Genomic DNA, 22,637 nt, shown 5'->3' with positions numbered 1-22,637 from the left:
TCCGTTAGCTTCATGTCAGGTTAAGGGAATAAAAGAAAACAAGATGGTGGAAGATTTACAGGTTGGTAACCCACCTGCCCACTTACCCCATTACCTTAAGACTGTTGACAAGTGACCACTCTGGTGTGGAAATATACACGTCATTCCCTGTATGTTGATCTATAAGTAGTAAGTTTATGAGAGATGAGGTTTCAGAAACCTGGTTTGTGAATTTGCTTAATACCATCCCTCAAGCCAGATTTGACCTTACAGATTGTTGGTGGGGGAGGGGGGAGGGTTAGGCGTGGTTATTAGCTTGGTTTATTAGATCCCATCTGGAGTTTAAGCAAAAAACTAGGAAGGAAACAAAAACCATGAGGTGAGAAGGCTACGGTCAGACACAGGACCTGCCTCATTTCTTCACTGAAGACCAGACTGCATGGTGGTGGTGGTTTAATCGCTAAGTCACGTCCAACTCTTGGGAATCCCATGGATTGTAGCCTGCCAGGCTCCTCTACCCATGGGATTCTCCAGGCAAGAATACTGGAGTGGGTTAGCATTTTCTTCTCCAGAGGATCTTCCTGACCCAGGAATCGAACCTGGATTCCTGCATTGTGGGCAGATTGTTTACCACCTGAGCTATGAGGGAAGCCAGACTGCACGCATTCCAGTAAAATGACTTGTAAGGAAACCAGGTAAGGCTCTTCTCACCTGGCAGTGGCCTGGTTTGGAAGCTTAGCTCCATGCAAGGCTCTGGACCTCTGCCCACAATGTGCAGGACCCTCCGATCTCCAACCTCCTTTTAGAAGGTAGCCAAGAGAAGCATCTGGAATGGTACATGAGAGACCGTAACAGTGGACGGGAAACTCGGGGGAGCTTCAGACAAGAGGGACAGGCGCTTTAATTTCTGTCTCCCTTCTTGAATTTTTGTGAATTTCTTATGTCCATGAAGGAGATGCAGACAAGCCAGCTCCCTAATACCCACCTACTGGCCTTTAGAGCTGTCATGGCTGGGGCCTGGCCTCGTACCTGGAAAACTGACCACATCCCTCCTCTTAGTCTTACCTCTCACCACGGTAAGCCCTCATTACATGGGGATCAGTGCCTAAGGAATATAGGAAGGATTACCTCAAAGTCCCTTTGGAAGGCACTCCTGGGGTTCCCATGAGTTCTCAGGACATCCCAGGCAACCCACTTTTCCCAACACGAGGACAAATAGTTCTTACCATCTGGTGAGAACAGGGTAAGTAGCCAGATGGAGTTTAGTAGCTGCATTATATGGGAAAAAAAAAAAAAAAAAAAAGCTCATAGGATAAGTTCCTAAACACAGAATGGCCTAAGGGAGGCGAGCTCAGGAAGGGCAGAATCAAGGGCTTCCCTGGTGAAGAATCTGCCTGCCGATGCTGGAGACAGGTTCTACCCCTAATCCCACATGCCACGGAGCAACTAAGCCCACGTGCCGCAACTACTGAGCCTGTGCTCTAGCGCCCGGGAGCCGCAACTACTGAACCCCTGTGCCCTGGAGCCCGTGCTCCTCAAGTGAAGCCCCCGCAATGAGAAGCCTGCGCACCGCAATTAGAGAAAAGTAACACGGCCTCTACTCTTGCTCTCCTTCCTGGCGTTCACTTACACCTGCTGTCGTGAAGATGCATCCACTGTGCAGCTTCGCCCAATCCTTGCCTTCTGACTTACCCCACACATCCCATCCCTGGCCCATTGTCCTACTGACACTGTCACACCAAACCTTCCTGGACCAGGTAGGAAAATGCCCTTTGACAAGTCTCTTCCCACCTCTCACTGAGGAGCTGGTTTTTTTTTAAATATCACCAAGAATTCAAGGAACCCACATCTTAATACAAGCTGTTAATGAAAATAAGCTTTATTACATCAAGTAATAAATACAAAGACGCAAACAGTTCCATTTTCTTCCAGATGTTTGGGTCAACCCTCAGAAAAGGCAGAACTGAAATCTACATACAGTCTTAGGAAAAATTTCAGGGGTCCTTGTTAGGTTTGGTTTGGGAGGTTGCTCTTTCTTCTGTATTTATAACTTGTGCATTTTAGAATGGACTTCAAAAGCACTAATAATCATGCAAATACGCTTAAGCAAAAAAGAAGTTACATTAAGCAGAATCTATACCGTATGGCAACGAGGGGACTGGCTCCTAGGTTAAGTGTGCTGTCAAGTTCGTACTACTAAAAAACTTGAAGTTGTATCAGCTTGTGAAAAGGAACACAGAACAATCTGGGTTAACATAAATGTATTCAAAAGAAAACCAGACACTGGTATCTTAAGAGTCAAAACTAGTTTGCTGTAAGATAGGTAACTTCTACGTGCATCTTTTGAATCAATGCTTTTTAAAAAAAGAAAACAAAACCACAAACACCTGGGAAGTTCCTAACTATTTCCAATGTAACTCCTAATCAATTTAAAAATCTTTCCTCAATCTTAAAGAGACTGTAGATTCAGAGCCTAAGTGAACCATGGGAGGGGCGGGGGAGGAGAAACTGAACTGGTTAACCATTTTGAAAACAAGAGTTTCATCTGAACAAGGGAGGTGAACCGTAACTTCTCCTCTGGGAAGAAGCTGGAAAACCTTCCAGGCTCACAAGGCAGCTAGGACCTGGCATTCCGCTCCGTTTCAGCCAGGCACTCCCGCACCAATCCTCGGGCATGGATGATGCCTGGAAGAGAAGCAGAGACGGGCATCAGAGGGCAGCACCAACTCCAGGAGTGGAGAGCGGTCCTTCCACAGCCAGCTGCAGAAACCTAAGATTGGAGAGAACATGGGACCTGCATTCTACGACCCAAACCCCATCCTATCCCTCAAAGCCAACATTCCTCGTCACATCTTCCTTAAAAGTATTTCTTCCCATGCTCAAGATGACAAACCTGCAAGCTCTTTTCCTGACATTACTCACTACACAAACCATGTTACCATCCAGATGCCAGGAATAAGTATCTCCACCCAAGTTCTTTAAGTGAGGACCTGTGACCGAGATTGCAGGCCAAGTCGCTTCAGTTGTGTCCGACTCTTTGCAACCCTATGGACTGTAGTCCTCTAAGGCTCCTGTCCATGGGTTTCTCCAGGCAGGAATACTGGAGGGTTGCCATACCCTCCCTCCAGGGGATCGTCCCAACCCAGGGATCGGACCCACATTTTTTGTCTCCTGCATTGGCAGACAGGTTTTTGACCACTAGTGCCACCTAGGAAGCCCACCATGGAGCTTTCAAACCATTATTTTTCCTAAATTCTAAAAAGGACTTGGAAGTGTCAGGTAGCCTGCCCAGATCTGGGCACAAGACGAAGGCTCACTCAGTCCACCCTGGTCCACTGCTTCATCCTTTCTGCTAGGGACTGGTGCCATCTACGATGTGATTTTCCCCTCATCTTTTATCACTATGGTTTGGGAGTTACCGTTTGTTTCGGTTTTGTTTTTGTTTTGGCTTTACTAAACTTCATGAAACACTTACCTCATTTTAATTGACACCAAGAATCTATTCCTTCTAAGAGCTGACCCTGAGAGGGCCCTAGGAATGACACCCCAAGTCACTCAGGTATCCCCACCTCACAAATCTTATTTGCCAGAGCTTCTGAAGACTTTCAGTGAAGCGCGTACGTACAGCCAACTGTCACAGCTGCTGCACTCTGCCAGGATACCATGGCAGGGCCCAGGCACTACACAAGCGATGGGTGTGACCATGTTCCAACAAGTCTCTACTTAAACCCTAAAGTTTGAATTTCACAAAATTTTGACATGTCACAGAGTTTTTTTCCATCGTTAAAAACCACAAATGGTTCACTCTCAGGTTTTGGCACCAAAAAACAAAAACAAAAAACACAAATAAGAACTTCCCTGGTGGTCCAGTGGTTAAGATGCCACGATTCCACTGCAGGGGACGTGGGTTCCATCTCTGCTTGGGGAACCAAGATCCTGCATGCTGCGTGGTGCAGCCAAAAAATGGAATAATAAAAACACAAATAGCATTCTTGGTGCCTGATTCCCCATTCCCTAGGACCCTCCTTCCTTGCTATGATGTAAACTTGGCAAGCTCCCTCAGCTACTGGTCAGGGCAACTGTGGGACTAGGTGCTCACCCAGGATGCCCTGCACCAGTCGCTAGGTGTATCCACGTGTTGACCTGAACTGCCAGCTTCGCTGGGTGGCTGCAGATAGCCCATCAGACAGACTCTGGGGCTCAGCATTTCCGCAGGCATGCCCAGTTAGGTAACCAGCACTCCAGTTTACCCGGACTGTGGGCCAAGTGACGCCCCCCTGACCCCTGCGGTTGGACTGGGGTTAAGCTCATTCTCTACCCCAAGGCCTCTTCCAGCCCCTACTGCCAGCCTCCCCTCCCCATACCAATGCCTGTTATTCTCTGATCTGGCTTTGCAATCAGTCTCTTTACATAGGTAGTCACCACCTGTCCTCAGCCAGCCTTGCCCATCACTAGAGCCGTGGCTTGACTACCGCCGCGCCCCCCTGCCGTCACGCCCCAGATTTACAGCCACAGAATGTTCCCCTCTTTCGTTTTTCTCCAAAGTTGCTTCTCTAACCTTAAAAAAAAAAAAAGAAAAAACCCTCCTAAAATTAAATTCGCACATAAGCCACCATGCTCTGAACTGCCACCTTCTAAAATAGAAATCCTTTTCTCCTCTCCACTCCCTTTTCACTTCGTGAAGCAGCAACCAACCTATTTCACTGCCTTCTGAAGTCAGCTGGCCAGTCATATCTTCACGTGAGTCCCTTTCTCCTGGTGACACCAGCCTCCCGCCCTCCCTCCCTCTTCAGTCACGAAAGAACTTCAAAGCTCTCTCACCCTCCGCCCCACACCCCTCCTTGGGGCCCTGTTCCAAAGAGGACAGCACCGGGCAATGCGGGCCCCTGTGGCCCCAAGGTCTCCCCCAGAGAGGGGGGCCCACTGTACTGGGCTGCCTGGGGCTCCCAGGACCAGAGTCAGCCAGCGGGAGTGAAGCAGGCATGAGGCAGAGCTGCAGGATCTGGGTACAAAGGCTTTTTTTTGGTCGCGCAGCCTATGGGATGTTGGTTCCCCAACAGAAATTGAACCTGCACCCCCCTTCAGTGAAAGCAGGGAGTTTTGACCACTGGACCCCCACCCAGGGAAGTCCCGGGGCTTCCCTTCTCAGATGCCTCATCTGACAATTGGCCGCCACGCCTCTTCCCTTCAGATCCCCAGGACAGTCTAGCTCATGCTGCCTCAACAATCACTCTGAAACAAAATGAGCGCCCCTGTGCCATAGGAGATGCTTCTGTCTGCCACCCTCCGTTTTCCCCAAAAGATCTTTCAAGACAGGTAAAGAGCCAGTGCCGGGAGTCAGCCAGCAGAAAGGCATCACCCACCAGGGGAGTCCAGGGTCCATGACTTACCTCGTTTTAGTCTCTCCATCGCACTCTTGCTGCCCGCGTAGGTGGGTCTGATCTCCTTCCCCAGCTCTTCGATGATGGCCAGCAGCTCGGCATATTTGCTCTGGGGCACCTGGCTGTTCCCAGTGCCCTGGATTCAGAAAGGAAAGCGTTCAGAAGGATTCCACCCAACCTGACCCCAATGCCCCAGTCAGGACCCCACTGCACGCCAGTGGCACGGGGCCAGGGCAGGGGAGTGGCCCAAGCCCAGGGGCAGCGGGGCAGAGGGAGGGCGGCCTGGCCCAGAGTCCCAGGGCAGATGCCTCTGCTGCGGGCAGGCACGTCTCCTCTGGGCAACAACTACAGACCAGGGAGCCGGCTCTCTCTACTGTCCTCGTACACTCAAGGCCACCACCCAGCAGTCTCTAGAAAGTCCTCTGATCATCTTAAATAAGAAAGAAAGAGTCGACAGGTGATCACTGAGAATTTCCTGGAAGGAGCCATGGCTAGGCAACTGATCCCAGGAGGGCTGGGGATCCAGAGTGAGTGGCCGAGATGGACGCCACACCTGGGGGTCAGCAGGACTAGAAAAACTGCCAAGGCCACCCAGACAGAAAACAGAATGTATTTAGAGTCTTCCCTCCTCCCCACACCAGCAGGGTCCACCACACAGAAACCCTTTCCTTCCAGACCCCCCTCCAACTGCCCCCAGCAAGCACACTGATCAATGGGGCCGAGTTCCCACCAGCCTGCTCGGGCCTCCCCGCCCCCACCAGCTGCATCAGGCTGGCCACCTCCCCCGGGGGAGGCCCTCGCCTGCTCCCCCCGCCTCTGTCGCCTCTGCTTCCTGGCCTCCCAGTCCTTCCTCCTCTCCTTGTCTGGCTCCTCGGCATCCTCTGGGCGCCTCCCCTGGGCCCCTCGATCCTGCCTCCTCTGCTCTGGCCGCTGCCTCAAGGCTGGGGCACTTCGGGGTCTGTCCAGGCCACGCCTGGCCCTGTCCTCCAGCCACCACCTCTTCGGGGGGCCCTTGCCCCCACCCGCTTCCCCTCCAGGGGCAGGAGGGCCTGGTGGGGCATGGCAGCGGGCTGCCACCTCATCCCCCAGGGCAGGGCCGGCCTCTGTGGCGACCTCGGAACACGAGTTGCAGCCACGGGAGAGCATCTCTCAGCTGGTGGCCCAGGCGCCCCCCCGCCCCCCTCAAGGCAGCACTTCCTAAGGAGGGGAAGCTGCCTCCACTGATGGCCCCCCCAACCCGAAGGGGAAAGTCAGTCTCGGCTAGTTTTGGGGTGGAAGGGGGCAGGGTCACAGCCCTGGGACTGGTGGAACCAGGTGTAAAATTCAGGGGCCACCAGCTCTTGATGGAACCCACCTGGGCTCCACTAGGGTTCGGGCCCCGTCCTCCCTGCTGGGGCCATGATCTTGTGGCGAGTTGAGTGGGAACAGGGTCCCCTCCCCTCCGTCCAAGCTCAGATCCAGAGTCCAGGCCGGACCTCACTTGCCCAGGCAGCAGGCACGAGGAGACCGGCCAGGGACACACATGGGGCAGTGGCCCAATGGGGACGGTGGCTCCCCAGGCCACCAGTGCCCCTGGGCCCTCCCACCCCTTCCTGTCACTCAGTGTCCCCCGTGAACCTCTCGCCACTTCTCCATTCCAAGGCCCTGAGCCCCGAACACGAGCCCAGCCAGGGCCCTGGGTTGGGGAAGCTGGGGTGACCACGCCATTCCATCATTTCTACTCCTTCCACTGCCTCCCCTCCGTGCCCAGGCCGCCCCCAGGGTCCCCCCCACCTCGCATCACCCCCGCTGCCATACCTGAGTGTAGCCGAGAGATGGAGGCCCGTAGTCACTCAGCAGCTGGCGGTACTGTGAAGACGTTGCCATGCTGGTGGAGGGCGGGTGGACGCTCCCAGCTGTGGGGGATGAGACAGAAGTCAGTAATCCAGTAGCCTTGGCTAACTGTAGCCATTGCCAAGGTAAGGACTCTGAGTCCCCCTACCCAGGACTCGTGCCGTCAACAATGGTCTTTTGTCTCCGAGGACAGAGAACCCTCCTCCCATCCTCCAGCTTGGCGGTGGCTGACACTTGGCCTAAATGACTGACAGTAAAAAGGAGCTAACACACCGCTGCCCTTCACACCCCCGACCCCCAGCAGACATTGCTAATCAATCACAGAGCTCCTTGCCACTCATGCCATCAAGGACTCGGAGCAAAGAAGAAATCTGCTGCAATATCAGCCTAATCCTTTCAAGTCTCCTTTCCTGGGTCCTGCGCCTCAGAGGTTGACACCCTAGGGACCCATGGATGCCACAAGAGCCCACCTACTACTAAGGCTAGTCCACACTCAGGCTAAGACGTCCTGTGTGCCCAGACTTCTGCTAGACTATACAGTGAGGAAGATAGGGGAAGGTTTTCGAGTTCTGAGGCCCAACCCTGGCCGGGGACTGATGTGCGTTGTGTGCTCAGTCGCTCAGTCGTGTCTGAATCTTGGTGACCCCATGGACTGTAGCCCGCCAGGCTCCTCTGTCCATGGGATTCTCCAGGCAAGAACACTGGAGTGGGTTGCCATGCCCTCCTCCAGGGGATCTTCCTGACCCAGGGACCAAACCCACATCTCCTGCATTGGCGGGGCTGGGGGTGGGGGGGTGGTTCTTTTACCACTAGTGCCACCTGAGAAGCTCACTGGACACCAAGTCAGGAATCAGGAGCACATCACAGCCTGTGTATCCCTGAGCAAGTCCCTCAAGCTCTCTGAGCTCCCGTCACTCCTCTCCAAAGAGGGAACCAGACTCTCGCCAGTCTGAATCTATGCTTGGATGGCTTATGCCCCCAGAGGGGAGGAGTAAGACCCGACTTATGGATTGCCACACTAGAAGATGCTTTCCCTCGGTGGAGGGACCACGTGGGGCCAGGGCCTGGCTCAGAATGAAGTCTCCTGGATGGGGGATGGGGAGGTCCGCAGCAAGGAATATTCCAGCTCCAGCTCAGGAGCTGGAAGCACGCAGACCCATAATGGCGTCCAAGTGGCCATTAGCGGGTAAAGGATGTCCTGCGGAATTACAAACAGCGGTAACCATGGAGAATTTACCTAGCCCTCCTCAGCAGCGGCCCGCCTGCTCCACGCCTGGCCTGGGAGCAGCTTCCCCTCTGCCTCCCGCCCCCGGAGCCAAACTGTCTCTCTCTCTCTTTCTCCCTCACACACACAGCGGGCTCTGCAGACTTGGCCCCGGGGATGGACAGCTGGTGCCAGGCCGGCCAAACCGACCAGCTGCTCATCTGGTGTGGGTAACGGGAGGGGCAGGAAAGGAAGGAAGTTCAGGGGCTCAGGCTGCTAGAGCTAAAGGAGCCCTGGAACCCCTCACTGCAGAGAGCGAAACACGGACCAGAGAGGGTGGGCACTGCCCCCGGGCCACACAGCACAGAAGAGGCTAACACCTCACACCTGTCCCTCTGTCCAGGAGCTGGGGACAGTTCTGTACCCAACCTGACTGGCCCTGGATTTCTCCGCTGGGGCCCAGATTCATGCCCAAGCATGGGATGCCCAGACAGGAAATATGGATTCTGCCACCTCTAAGTTGGGGACTGAGCACAGCACCCAGCTGCCATGCCTCTAAAAAGGGCTGCTCACACACCTGTGCTCTGAGCTACACTCACGTCTCTGACCTCCATCTGAGGCAACCATGGGTGTGCAATGGCCAGAGCAAGGGAACGTAGCGGGTGCCCCCCCCAGCTCCCCTCGCCACATCAGCCAAACCCCAATTTCCTGGCCTTCTGATGTGGGTGGTGAGTGTGGTCTGCGTAGCTCAGGCTTCACTGCCCCAGGCCAGGGTTCAAGTCGTGACCACTGCAAGTTCTTACGCTTCTCTCTGTAAGGCTGGGATGCTAAAGGCAAGAGTCGGGGCGGGGGCAGGGGGGGCGGTCCACGGCACTGCTCAGCTCTTCAAGGCATCTAGAAGATTCCAGCTCCCGGGCAGGAGATGAGTGCATTCTCTGCCCCACCTCCTGCCCTCCTCCTCCTATTACTACATTCTGTATGTCTTGTCTTCCTGACCCATCCTCTCTCCTGCAGGCAAGGGTCTGGACTGGGAGACAGGCCAGCTGCGCCATACTGCGCTGCAGAACCTAAGACATGGCCCTTCTCTCTCTGGCCTCAGTTTCTCCATCTGTTTGAGGTAATAGTTCCCAACAGAATGTCTAAAGGCTCTAGAACCTGCCCCTCCACGGTGCTGGGGTTAGGCCCTGAGAGAGGGAGAAGGAATGGGTTGCGGGCGTGGAAGCGGTGTGGAGGAGAAGTCAGGCAAGAGCCCAGAGCTTGACTTTCCTACCACCTGGGTGATGAGGTAGGCGACCCGACTCTGAGCCAGTCCTTTGCTCAGTGTTCAGAGGGGGGTGTCTGTGGCCCTGGGAAGAGTTGGCAGAGGGGCCCCAAGTTCCACTCATGCCCAGAGCTTCCTGCAGACACAGGGAGGGCCGGCGGTCCGGCTGCCCAAGGCCAAGGAGAAAACCAGACAGGGCGTGAGCGCGGTTGTCTCGGAGCATCGCAGACAATGCGCGCAGTGTGCGGGGACCAGGGAGGGCCCTGAGCCGAGGGAGGGATTGGCAAAGGCCAGCAGCTCCTGGGGCCAGGCGCGGCTCCCCGCCCCCACGCCAGACAAAGAGCGGCCCGGGCCTGGGGAGCTGGCGGCCTTCCCGCCACTTGGGGCGCCTGGGGGGGCTCTCTGGCGGGGAGGCGGGGGCTTTGTCTAACTCCGCCACTGCCACCGCCGGCCAGGCCGCGGCTTGGCAACTCGCGAGCAGGAGGCAGGGCTGGAGGGCGTGAGGGATGATGACAAGGAAGCCGGAGGAGCGGCAGCGGAGAGTCCATCTTGGATGCAAATGTCACAGGGAGATGCGGGCTTTCTAAAGGGGTCCACGCGGAGTGGGGGCAGCCCCTCACCCGAACCCCAGAGATCTGGAGACCTCAGCGCTCCTCCTGGAGTTCACCACAGGAGAAGGAAGACCATCTGGGCACAGGTGCTAGCCAGCCCAGAGCAGGGCTTCAGGGTGCCTAAGCGGGTGACTTGCTGCTCCCTCTGGGACCCCAGTCCCCAAAGGGCCAGGTTCAGGGTCCCTGCCTCAACTGCACCAGGGCAGCCTGAGACTTCCCGCCGACCTGGGCCAGCAGCAAGACCCTCCACCCATCCCACCCCAGAGTCAGATGAGGGAGGCAGTGAGAAACACTGGCCACAAAGCCTGCCTCTTAAGGTGTGCAGACCCCAGAGATGAGAACATTTCAGCTGCAAATAGGGGCCGTTTTCTCTTGGAGCTCAGACAGAGCCCACACTTGACCAACTCAACTATCTAACCCTACAGCCATCCACACCCTGAATCTTAACCCTTTCCAATCCCCAAATCTCTGTCCAAGAAGTTAAATACACACACACACCCCTATATACACCTATGTATAGGTATATACATACATGCATATACACTTAGAGCTTTTCTGGGGCGCCCTTCAGATTTTGGAGTTACCGAGTCAACATTAGGAGACAAGGCCCAAAACTTTCGGCCAACTGCCAGCGTGGCACTTCTGACCAGAGAGGCCCATTTCCTCCCTGCCAAGCCCCTGCCGCCACCCCCACCTCCATGCACCTCGCTTTTTTGGAAGTTTCCCACCAAGAGTCTAAAGGAGAACCTCTGTAAAAGGGGACAGAGTCAGTCACCTACGAACCCCACAAAATTTTACCACCAGCCACACACACCCCGCGTGCCCCCTCCCACACACACACCCCGCCCCCGCCCTGGTCTCTGGGGCAAGACCCCCGGGCTCAGCCTAAAGCTGCCGGACAACTTATGCAGGAGTTTCCTGGGACCGCCCAGCTTCAGCCCCAGCACAGGGAGAGCACGGCTCCTGGAGGAGGTCCCTCTAACCCCAGACTTGGGGGCTCCAAGCCGGGACCCCAGCTGCAATGCCTCCCCCGCCCTCTGCCTGCAGGCAACTCCGAAGCCCCCGGTCTTCCCCAACTTCTCTCACTCCGCGCACGCCTGAGGGGACGTCCCGTGCGCCCCGTTTTGGGCACCTGCTCCCCCACGCCAGGCCGGGCGGGCGTCCACAGACCACCTCCCCTGCACCGCCGGTGACCCCAGCGGCCCCCCGCCCTCGGGAGCGGCTGCAACCTGGCGCTCTCGCAGCCCCGCAGCGCCGCCTGCGCGTGGCCCGGCCTTGCTCACGTGCACCCCTGCCGCCTGGACCCCCCCGCCCGGGCCTGCCCCTCAGGTCCCCAAGGGCGGACCCGCGCCCCGCTCCCGGCGCCCCGCTCCCGGCGCGACCGGGCCGCTCCCGATTCCCGCCGGCAGGGGCCCTCGCCGAGCCGCCCAAAAGCCGGAGGAAAAAGGAGCCGAGAAAGCCTCCCCCGCCCTCGCTCGCCGCGCTCCCCACGAGCCCTCGGCCGCCGGCGTGGGGGGGACCGCGGCGGCCGCCCGCGTCCCGAGCCCCGGCCCTGACCCGACCCGAGGCCCGGCGCGGCGCGGGGCGCACCCGCGAACTTTGGCAGCGCGCGCGCCGGAATCATGGCGGCGGCGGCCGCGCTGCCCCGGGCCGGGACCCGGTGCCCGCCGACCCCGGCCGCCGCGGGCCCCCGGGAGCCGGGGCCGGGGCCGGGCGCGCGAGCCCCCAACTTGGCTGCACTTGGGGCGCGGCGCGCGCGGCCCGCGGGACGCACTCACTCACCGGCGTTGAGGGAGGCGGCGGGCATGTGCGCGGTCAAGTTCGGTTTGTAAGACATCCCCCCGAGCGGCGGGGCGCGCCGGGGCGCAGCGGGGCCCGGCCCGCGAGGGCGGCGGCGGCGGCGGCGGCGAGACCCGGCGACGGCGAGGCGGTCCCGGCGTCCGTGCGCCCGTCCGTGCGCCCGCCGAGCTCCCGCGCACTTTTTGTTGTTGACGGCTCGGGCCGCACCGGCAAATATGGCCGTCCCTCACCCTGACACCCGCTGCAGTATATCACCCATACATCGGGCGGGCGCGCGGGCGCAGGGGCGGCCGCAAACTTTGAGCGGAGCCAGCGGGGCCGGCCGGGGCCGGGAGGGGGCGGCCCGGCGCGCCGCGGCCGGGCGTCAGGGGGCGGTGCCGCCCGCGGCCGCGCCCCGCGCCTCTGGGCGCACTCGGCGCCCGCAACTTGGCAAAGTTTGGGGGGCTGGGGTCCTGGCAGCGCCCGAGGCCCACCTGGGTCCCTTTCTTCTGCTGCGCTGGCGGTGCCTGGAGATTTGTTGCTGTACCGATTAATTTTTTCTTTTTTTCTCTAAAGCTAGGTAGGATTGCGGAATTACTTCCCCCCCCCCCCCCCTTTGACTGTGGGGGCAGGGATGGAAAATTACCTGGAGAAAATGGTGGCGAGTGGTATTTTTAAGCACGTAGATCATTCCAGACGCCGAGGTCTGGCTACTCCCCAGAATAAGAACAACCAATTCTTGACATTGATTTCAAATAAATTTCACGTCCCTGTCGGTATTAAGTGATTGTTAACCCCTTGGCGGCCTAGACTCCTTTGACACTGGACAAAAGCCGGAGGCCTCCTCCCGCGAAAAACACACCGTCGCATCCACCTAATTTTGCATCTTAACTCGTTTAAATATTTAAGAAGCGACTGCTGTGTGGCGAGCACTGTTCTGGGCGCTAATTAGACAAGAATAAACTTAACCAAGTTTCTTCTCTCCTGGAGTTTACATTGCAATTTTTGACCCTCTTCCCACCCCACCACAGCCCACTTCTCAAATCGGACTGAACTGCAATCATGAAATGTATATTACATCAGATGATGAAGCTTTTCAAGGTATTATTTCTTGGAGTTCTCCTTAAATAGTAAATCTTGTCAAAAGACACAAGATGCCCGCCCTTTTCTGCCATTTATAATCGCCCTGCTTTGCAAATATCTTTTATTAGCTACAGACTTTCAGATACATCTGGATCTAGTAAGGATTCTTATTGCCCTAGAGGTAAGGGATGCACCCATTCCCTCCCTCCTTCCTTTACTTTAGGAGTGAAGGTACAAGCGACACCCCTCTTCCCAGGACCCCTTGTGATCAGCTTTAGGCTGGTTCCGTCAAGGATGTTCAGCAAAGTGTTAGTTCCGGGGTAAATTAATATCATCCTTTTCCTACCGTGCTCCCAGAGGACCAATACTCTATAGAGTAGCACTGTCCAATAGAAAAGTATTGCAAGCTACATATGTAGTTTAACAGTTTAAATAATCACATTTCAGAAAGTAAAAAGAACTGATGAAATTAATCTTTATTTTTTATTTAACATATGATTTAAATATATAATGTATGGAATCAATATATAATAAATATAAAGCAATTATTAAAGATACTTTACATTCTTTTTATGATACTATCTTCAAAACCCACCGGGGATTTTACCCTTACACCTCATCCTGATTGGGACTGGCCACATTTCAACAGCTTGGTAACCACAATAGCCAATGGTCTACTTATTGGACCAATACAGGGCAAGAAGCTATAAGCAGAGGGCTCATAGGCTGACAGACCCGGGTATTAATTCTGGCTCCATCATCTATTCACTGTTGGACTAAGCCTCCATGTCCTTGGGGCAAAAATCCAGGTCTCAGAGGTCTGCTTCAGTCCTTTCTACAGATGGTGTGGGCTATTCTCTCCATATTGTATTTTTAGAATGATGTCCATCCTCACTGATCATAATTTTTTTGGGGGGCAATGCTGAGGGGTATGGGGGATCTTAGTTACCCTGCCAGAGACAAAACTCGTGTCACATGCAGTGGAAGCAGAGTCTTAACCACTGGACCACCAAGGAAGTCCCACCACTGATCATCATGGAAAAGTATTTTTCCTTTTGTTTTTTAGATCTATTCATTTAGTGTAAAATTCACCCTTTAAAAATACACAGTTCAGTGGGATTTAGTATAAGCACAAAGTTGTGCAGTCATCAGCACTATCTAATTCTAGAACATTTCCGCCATCCCAAAAGGAAACCCAACAATAGTCACTCCCCATTCTTCACTACCCATAGCTTTAGGCAGCTGCTAATCTGCTTTCTGTGTCTATGGATGTACCTATTCTGGACATTTCATAGGAATGGATTCAGTTAAAATATGTGTGTGGCCTCTTTCGCTTAGTATAATACTTTCAAGGTCCATCCGTTTTGTAAGATGGATCAGGACTATGTTCCTCTTTATGACTCAATAATATTCCATTGTATAGATAGGCCATATTTTATTTATCCATTCATTAGCTGATGGACATTTCATTCATTTTCACTTTTTGACTATTATGAATAAAGCTGCTATGAACATTTGTGTTCAAGTTTTTGTGAAAATGTTTTAGTTCTTTGGGGTACATAGCCAGGAGTGGAATTGCTGAGCTACCTAGTAACTCTGTGTTTCACTTTTTGAGGAACTGCTACACTATTTTCCATAGTGACTATCATTTATATTCCTATAAGCAATCTGTAATATTTATAATTTCTCCATATCTTCACCAACACTTTTATCATCTGGCTTTTTAATTTTAGGCATACTAGTTGGTATGAACTGGAATCTCATGGTTTTGATTTGCTTTTTTGTGTTTTTTTTTTGGCTGTGCTGGGCCTTCTTTCTGGTGGATAGGCTCTTCGTTCCAGCACTCAGGTTTAGTTGCCTGGTGGCACATGGGATCTTAGTTCCCCCCCAGGGACTGAACCTGCATCTGCATCCCCTGTATTAGAAGGCAGATTCTTAACCACCGGACCACCAAGGAAATCCCTGCATTTTTTCTTTTTGAATTTGGCTGAAGGGGCACTCGGGAGCTTTGATCTTTATTGTGGCGTGTGGTGAACCCGAGTCCCCTGAACTGGGAGCTCAGAGTCTTAGCCCCTGATCCACCACAGAGGTCCCCCCTTTAACCTATTTTTTAATTTGAGTTTTTATGTTAAGTTGTATGAGATCTTTATTCTGGATACTTGTCCCTTCCCAGATTTATAGCTTGCAAATATTTTCTCCCATTCTGTGGGCTATCTCTTAATTTTGTTTCATTTCATTAATTATTTAGGCTGTGCTGGGTCTTCATTGTTGACCCTGGGCTTTCTCTAGTTGCAGAGAGCAGGGGCTACGCTCTTGTTGCGGTTCCCAGGCTCTAGAGCACAGGCTCAACAGTGGTGGTGTATGGGCTTACTTGCTCCGAGGCATGTGGGGTCATCTAGACCCAGGGATTGAACCAGGGTCTCCTCCACTGGCAGGTGGGATCTTTTTTAAAAAAATGTTATGTATTTATTTATTTATGGCTGTGCTGGGTCTTCATTGCTGGGCAAGCTTTCCTCTAGTTGCTGCAAGTGGGGGCCACTCGAGTCACGGTGCAGGGGCTTCTCACTGCAGTGGCCCCTCTTGCTTCAGAGCATCAGCTCTAGGTGCGTGGGCTTCAGTAGTTGTGGCACATGGGCTTAGCTCTTGTGGCTCCCAGGCTGTAGAACATAGGCTCAATAGTTGTGGCTCACAGGCTTAGTTACTCCAAGGCATGTAGGATCGTCCCAGACCAGAAATCGAACTCATGTCTCCTGCATTGGCAGGCAGATTCTTTACCATTGTGCCACCAGAGAAGCCCTCTTTTAATTTTCTTGATAGTTTTGGTACGAAAAGTGAAAGTCTCTCAGTCGTGCCCGACTCTTTGCGAATATAATAACCCCATGGGTTATACATGGAATTCTCCAGGCCAGAATAACTGGCCTTTCCCTTCTCCAGGGGATCTTCCCAACCCAGGGATCAAACCCAGGTCTCCCACATTGCAGGCAGATTTTTTACCAGCTGAGCCATAAGGGAAGCCCAAAAATACTGGAGTGGGTAGCCTATCCCTTCTCCAGGGGATCTTCCCGACCAAGCAATTATCCGGGGTCTCCTGCTTTGCAGGTGGATTCTTTACCAACTGAGCTATGAGGGAAGCCCACAGTTTTGGTATAAAAAAGGTTTTAATTCTACCCGCACTCCCCTCCAGCACCACATGGTTTGTGGGATTTCAGGTCCCAAAGCAGGGATTGAACCGAGGCCCTTGACAATGAGAGCAAGAAGTCCTAACCACTGGACACCCAGGGAATGCTCCAGAAGTTTCTGATTTTGATGAAGTCCAACCTATTTTTAAATGTCTATTTGCTTATGGTTTGGGTATCATATCTTGTCAAAGGTCATGAAAATTTTCACCTAAGTTTTCTTCAAATAGTTTTTCTACTTTTTGTTCTTATGTTTAGGCCTTTGACGGAGAAGGCAATGGCACCCCACTCCAGTACTCTTGCCTGGAAAATCCCGTGGACGGAGGAGCCTGGAAGGCTGCAGTCCATGGGGTCGCTGAGGGTCGGACATGACTGAGCAACTTCACTTTCACTTTTCACTTTCCTGCATTGGAGAAGGAAATGGCAACCCACTCCAGTGTTCTTGCCTGGAGAATCCCAGGGACCGGGGAGCCTGGTGGGCTGCCGTCTCTGGGGTCACACAGAGTCGGACACAACTGAAGAACTTAGCAGTAGCAGCAGCAGCAGTTAGGCCTTTGATCCATTTTTAGGTAATGTTTGTGTTATGGATTCATACACAAAATTCATTCTCTGCATGTGAATACCCAGTCAGTTGTCTCAGTACCATTTGTTGGAAAGTCTATTCTTTCCCCACTACACGGTCTTGACACCCTTGTTGAAAATTAGTTGACGATGAGTGTGAGTTTATTTCCAAACTCTCAGTTCTATTCCCCGGATCTATGGAAGCTATCCTTGTGTCCCTACTACACTGTAGCTTTGGAGTAGGCTTTGAATTCAGGAAGTCTGAGTGCTCCAACTTTTTCAAGATTATTTTGGCTATTCTGGGTCTTTTGCATGTCCCTATGAATTTTAGGATCAGCTTGTCTTTTTTTTTTTTTTACAAAAAAAGTTGGAATTTTGATACAGCTTGTATTAAGTTCATCAAGTTAGGGAGTATTGCAATTTTAATTTCAATGTTAACTCTTCCAATCCTTGACTACAAGATGTCTTTCCAATCATTTAGCTCTTTTTCTTTAATTTCAACAATTTTTTAATAGTTTTTAGTCTACAAGCCTCATACTTCTTTGGTTAAATGTATTCCTAAGTATTTCATTATTTTTGATGCATTTGTGAGGTTTTCTTAATTTTAGGGTTATCTTTAGTGTGTAGAAACACAACTTATTTTTCTACATTGTCTTCTATCCTGACACTTTCCTGAATTCACTTTTTAGCTGTAATAGTTGTGTCTGCATGTAGATTCTTGAGGATACTCTCTATATCAGAGTTTTCATTCTTCATTTCCAAATGCAATGCATTTTCTTTTACTTGCCACATAACTCTGCCTAAAACCTCGAGGATAGAACTGGATAGAAGCAGTAAGAGCAGACATCCTTGCCTTGTTCCTGATCTTAGGGGTAAAGCTTTTAGGTTTTCACCATTACGTATGATGTTCACTGTGGCCTTTTCATAGATGCCTTTTATCAAGTTGAGAATGTTCCCTTCTTTTCCTAGTTTGTTGTGTGTTTTTATCATAAAAGAGTTGGATTTTGTCAAATGCTTTTTTAGAATCAGACTTCCTTTTTTTAAATTGTATTTTTGGCTGCGCTGGGTCTTTGTTGCTGTGCACGGGCTTTCTCTAGTTGCAGTGAGCAGGAGCTGTTCTCTAGTTGCGGTGCATGGGCTTCTCACTGCGGTGCTTCTCTTGTTGCGGAGCAAGGGCTCTAGGGTGCACAGGCTTTGGTAGTTGCAAAGCAAGGGCTTCCCGGCCCCAAGGCATGTGGGATCTTCCTGGACCAGGGATCAGACTGGTATCCTCTGCACTGCAAGGTGGATTCTGAACCACCGGACCACCAGGGAAACCCAAATGCTGTTTAAGTGATGTTTTATTTTTTTTGCTAGCATATAATTGCTTTACAATACTGTGTGAATTTCTGCTATACAACAAAGTGAATCAGATATATACACACACACACACACACACACACACACACGTGAGTGCTAAGTCGCTTCAGTCATATCCAACTCTAAGCGACCCCATGGACTGTAGCCCAACAGGCTCCTCTGTCCATGGGGATTCTCCAGGCAAGAATACTGGAGTGGGTTGCCGTGCCCTCCTCCAGGGGATCTTCCCAACCCAGGGATCGAACCTGCATCTCTTACATCTCCTGCACTGGCAGGCAGGTCCTTTACCACTAGCACCACCTGGCAAGCCCCAAATATACATATATCCCCTCCCATTTGAGCCTCCCTCCCACCTCATCCCAAATGCTTTTCCTACATCCATTGAGATGATGGTGGGAGGGGAGGGATCTCCTTTATTCAACAAATATTAATAGTTAGGAAGTGTTTACTACATCTCAGGCACTATTGCAGCAGCAGCAGCAGACCATCCCCATGTTGTGATGAAGCTTATCATTACAGGCATGGCTGCCCTGTTTAGCTGTCCCCTCTCACTCCACTACAGTGGAGCCATTTCCTTACCCCTTGTCTCCCATGAGTTCTTCAGACCAGACTAGATTACGACCCTGGTGCTCATTCATTCCCACATCAGAGCCTTCATCACACCAACTTGCCCTTGTGTTTCACTTGGCGAACTCCTCAAAGCCCAGCTCAACTATCCCACCTCTGAAAAGACTTCCCTGCTATTGCCCACTATTGCATTTGGCTGCTCTCCTTGAGTTTGAGCCACATAAAGGAAAGACCTGCATCCTTGAATGTCTAGTCAAGGCATATAGAACATTCCATAAAGGGCCTCAGTGTGTTCCTAGAAATGAGGCAAAGCAAGATCAATTCTCATTTGCAGGTGGTAACTCCTGTTCACAACCTTCTTCCTGCTCACAACTCACTTTCCATAAAAGATGTGTTAGCTTCCTGGGGCTGCCATTATCTAATCACCACTAACTGGTGGCTTGAAACAACAGACTTATTTGCTCTCAGTTCTGGGGGCCAGAAGTCTGAAACTAAGGTGTGGGCAGGGACAGGCTCCCTCTAAAGGCCCAAGGGAGGATCCTTTCCCTCTTCCAGCTTCCAGAATGGCTACACGCATTCTTTGGCTTGTGGTCACATCACTCCAGCCCTGCCTTCATATGGCCTTCTTCTCTATGTGTCTTCTCCCTGGCTCTTCTAAGAATATTTGTTACTGAAGACCCACTTTAATTAATGCAGGATGATCTTATGTCAAGAACTTCAATTACACCTACAGAGACCTTTTACCCCCAAAAAAGTCACATTTACAGATTCCAGTGGGTAAGACTCTGCACTCCCAATGTAGGGGACCCAGGTTCAATCCCTGCTTAGGAAACTAGATCCCACATGCCACAACTAAGACCTAGCACAGCAAAAAAAAAAAAAAAAAAAAAAAGAAATCTGTATGAAACTCTCAAATAAGTCCCTTTAGCTTTATTATTATTATTATTATTTTAGCAAAGGAATGTTTATTGCAGGGCCAAGCGAAGAGAACAGGTGGATGCTCAAACACCCTGAACTCAAGATGCTGCTACTGCTAAGTCGCTTCAGTCGTGTCTGACTCTGTGCGACACCATAGACGGCAGCCCACCAGGCTCCCCCGTCCCTGGGATTCTTCAGGCAAGAATACTGGAGTGGGTTGCCATTTCCTTCTCCAATGCATGAAAGTGAAAAGTGAAAGTGAAGTTGCTCAGTCGTGTCCAACTCTTAGTGACTCCATGGACTGTAGCCTACCAGGCTCCTCCATCCATGGGATTTTTCCAGGCAAGAGTACTGGAGTGGGGTGCCATTGCCTTCTCAAGATAGGTCCTTTTAAATGAGTGGTTTTAGAATGATCTAGAATGGACCTTTATTAGCTTAATGGGCATGTCACAGAGTGATTTGCCAGGGAACACAACAGATGAAGGAGAAAGCAGAGTCCAGTGGAAAAGCCTCAGGGGATAAGCTTTAGCTCTGGATCCACTGTAAGCCAACTCTTTAGGCCTCAAATAACTTGTTTAACCTATCTGGGCCTTAGTTCATCTATAAGATTAGGGAGGTTTGATGGGATGAAGCTCCAAGAATTCTCAAAACTCTTAACATCCTAAGAAAGCAGTCAGACAACATATGTACCATTTTTTGCCTAAGGGAAAAGCATCAGAAAAGTCTTGAAATTGTTAGGAAACTTGATACCATTCTGGGGCCATCAGCTCCACAGTGGAGTGAACCTGCCTCAGGTGGTAAGAAGGGAACTTGCAGGAGTTGAGGGTGTATTTAACCTTCTATGTATGTGGCATTTACTGCATACATACTAGCACAGACGCACACACAGGACTTATAATTGAATAAATTAACAGTGGAAGTATACTCAGAAATGCTTACTAGAATACGTGACCAAAGTCTTCCCTGGCGGTCCAGTGGTTCGAACTCTGTGCTTCCACTGCAGGGTGCACAGATTTGATTTCTGGTCGAGGAACTAGGATCCTGCAGATCCTGCATGCCATGGGGCACAGCCAAAAACAAACAAAACAAAAAGACTATGTGAGCAAAAACATTCAGAGACCACTGACCTAAGAAGCTAGTTAACTAGGCAGTCAGACCCAACAGTCTGATAACCAGACAGGCTGTGGGTAAAGTATCATGATTAACTTCGCAGTGACTCCAGTGTGGTTTCTATCCTCTGGACACTAAAACCATATCTGACATCAAATTGGGTTTTGATCAGAAGTCTACACCCAAATTTATTAATTTTCAGTTACGTTTCTGCCATTATTTCTGTTTTATTGACCAGGAGCTGGCAAGCTTTCCCAAAAAGGGTCATATAGTCAATATTTTAAGCTTTGCAGGCCACATTCTCTCTCACTGTGCAAGTCTGCCATTATAGCATAGCCTTAGATGATACATCAGATGATGGGCATGTCTGGATTCCAATAAGACTTTGTAAACACCAATATTTGAATATCAGGTATTTTTCACATGGTACAAAATATTCTGGGACTTCCCTGGTAATCCAGTAGTTAAGAACCTACCTGCCAATGCGGGGAACATGGGTTTGACCCCTGGTTGGGAAGATTTCACATGCCAAGGGGCAATTAAGCCCACAAGCCTAGATAGAGCCCATGTTCCACAACAAGAGAAGCCACCACAGTGAAAAGCCTGCACACCGCAATGAAAAGTAACCACCACTCGCCACAACTAAAGCCCACGTGCAGCAACGAAGATCCGATGCAGCCATAAATAAATATAAAACAAACAAAAAAACAAAAAAAATGTATTTTTTCAAACATTTAAGAAAATAAAAACTATTCTTAGCTTCCAAGGTCATTCAAAAATAGGTGACAGTGGACTGGACAGACCCATGGACTGTGGTTTGCCAATCCATGTTAGACCTCAAAAGTTTAAGTCTGATCTGCAAACAGAATAATCCTATTTGTATAGCAATACCTCTGAACAGGAAACACACATGTAAAAACATACACTGTGGAAATAGCTAAAGGGAAATCCAGTATTAATGCAGAAATTTAGAGGATTTTATAACTTATCTTGATCTAGGACTAGAGATGAAAAAGTACATTCTAGGCAACTCTTATGTCTCTAAACAGTGGGCATCTTCACAGAACACTTGACTTTCTACCGAAGGTTCATGAATGTCTCTATTTTCTACAAGTAATAATTTATTCTAGTTTGCCTTTCTCCAGTAATTGCACATCCATCTTTGTGAGAATGAATCTTGCCTACAACTACAGATAAACAACAGAAGCTAGAGCATTTTTGTAATACTCAAAAATTTACCCTCTCAAGTTCCCCAAGAAAGGATAGTGAAGAAACTGGCAAGAATGACTGCCTTGGAAAGGAGAATGAGGGCCAAGCGGGAGGAGCAGAGAGAATGTTCAGTGTGCGTTCTCAGCTGCCTGTTGACTTGTCAGGTGCTGGTGTTAATGTATTCAAGTAAACAACCAATCACAAACATAAAAATTAAGTATTCCAGGCTAATTTAGTGTTCACCTAGCTGTCTTACCTTTGCATGCTACTGGTGGTGATTGCTAATGGGATGGTAGCTTGGAACCGGCAGCATGGCACTCGCCTCTCCTAACCCAAAGATGCACTTGAAGCCCAGAGTGGGCAGCTTTCGGAGGACAGAGCCAACTTGCTGAGAGTTGGGCTCTAAAAATAAACATTTTGCACATTTCTTTTAGCCTCCTTTCTCTCCATAAAGGCCTTCACAGATGGCTTCTTTACATCATGCTCTCAAATGACTAGCTGATAAATATTCATACTTATGGAAATCGTATTGTACATACTCCAAACCCCCTAGCCAGTTAACATTTGTATTTTCCATTATCTCAAGGGTGCTGCCCCCATGTTCAC

General features: G+C 51.0%; 1 protein-coding gene across 4 annotated transcripts; it reads right to left on the bottom strand.

Annotated features, from left to right (window-relative positions):
- Positions 1 to 1,833: 1,833 nt before the first annotated feature.
- On the bottom strand, positions 1,834 to 13,193 carry CDK2AP1 (cyclin dependent kinase 2 associated protein 1). Of its 4 annotated transcripts, none has more exons than XM_055550451.1 (4): positions 12,695 to 13,193; positions 7,158 to 7,255; positions 5,370 to 5,496; positions 1,834 to 2,749 (listed from the first exon to the last, which is right to left on the bottom strand). In XM_055550451.1, the coding sequence occupies exons 2-4, from the start codon at positions 7,224 to 7,226 to the stop codon at positions 2,622 to 2,624; spliced, it is 324 nt and encodes a 107-aa protein (XP_055406426.1). In that variant the 5' UTR covers positions 7,227 to 7,255; positions 12,695 to 13,193; the 3' UTR covers positions 1,834 to 2,621. The 4 variants fall into 4 exon arrangements, with proteins under 4 accessions (XP_055406426.1, XP_055406427.1, XP_055406424.1 ...); XM_055550452.1 differs by lacking the exon at positions 12,695 to 13,193 and adding an exon at positions 12,543 to 12,613; XM_055550449.1 differs by lacking the exon at positions 12,695 to 13,193 and adding an exon at positions 12,052 to 12,417.
- Positions 13,194 to 22,637: the final 9,444 nt, after the last annotated feature.

This window comes from Bubalus kerabau, chromosome 16 (assembly GCF_029407905.1).
Source record: "Bubalus kerabau isolate K-KA32 ecotype Philippines breed swamp buffalo chromosome 16, PCC_UOA_SB_1v2, whole genome shotgun sequence".
Taxonomy (NCBI): Eukaryota; Metazoa; Chordata; class Mammalia; order Artiodactyla; family Bovidae; genus Bubalus; species Bubalus kerabau.
This window is presented reverse-complemented; position numbering and strand designations above follow the sequence as displayed.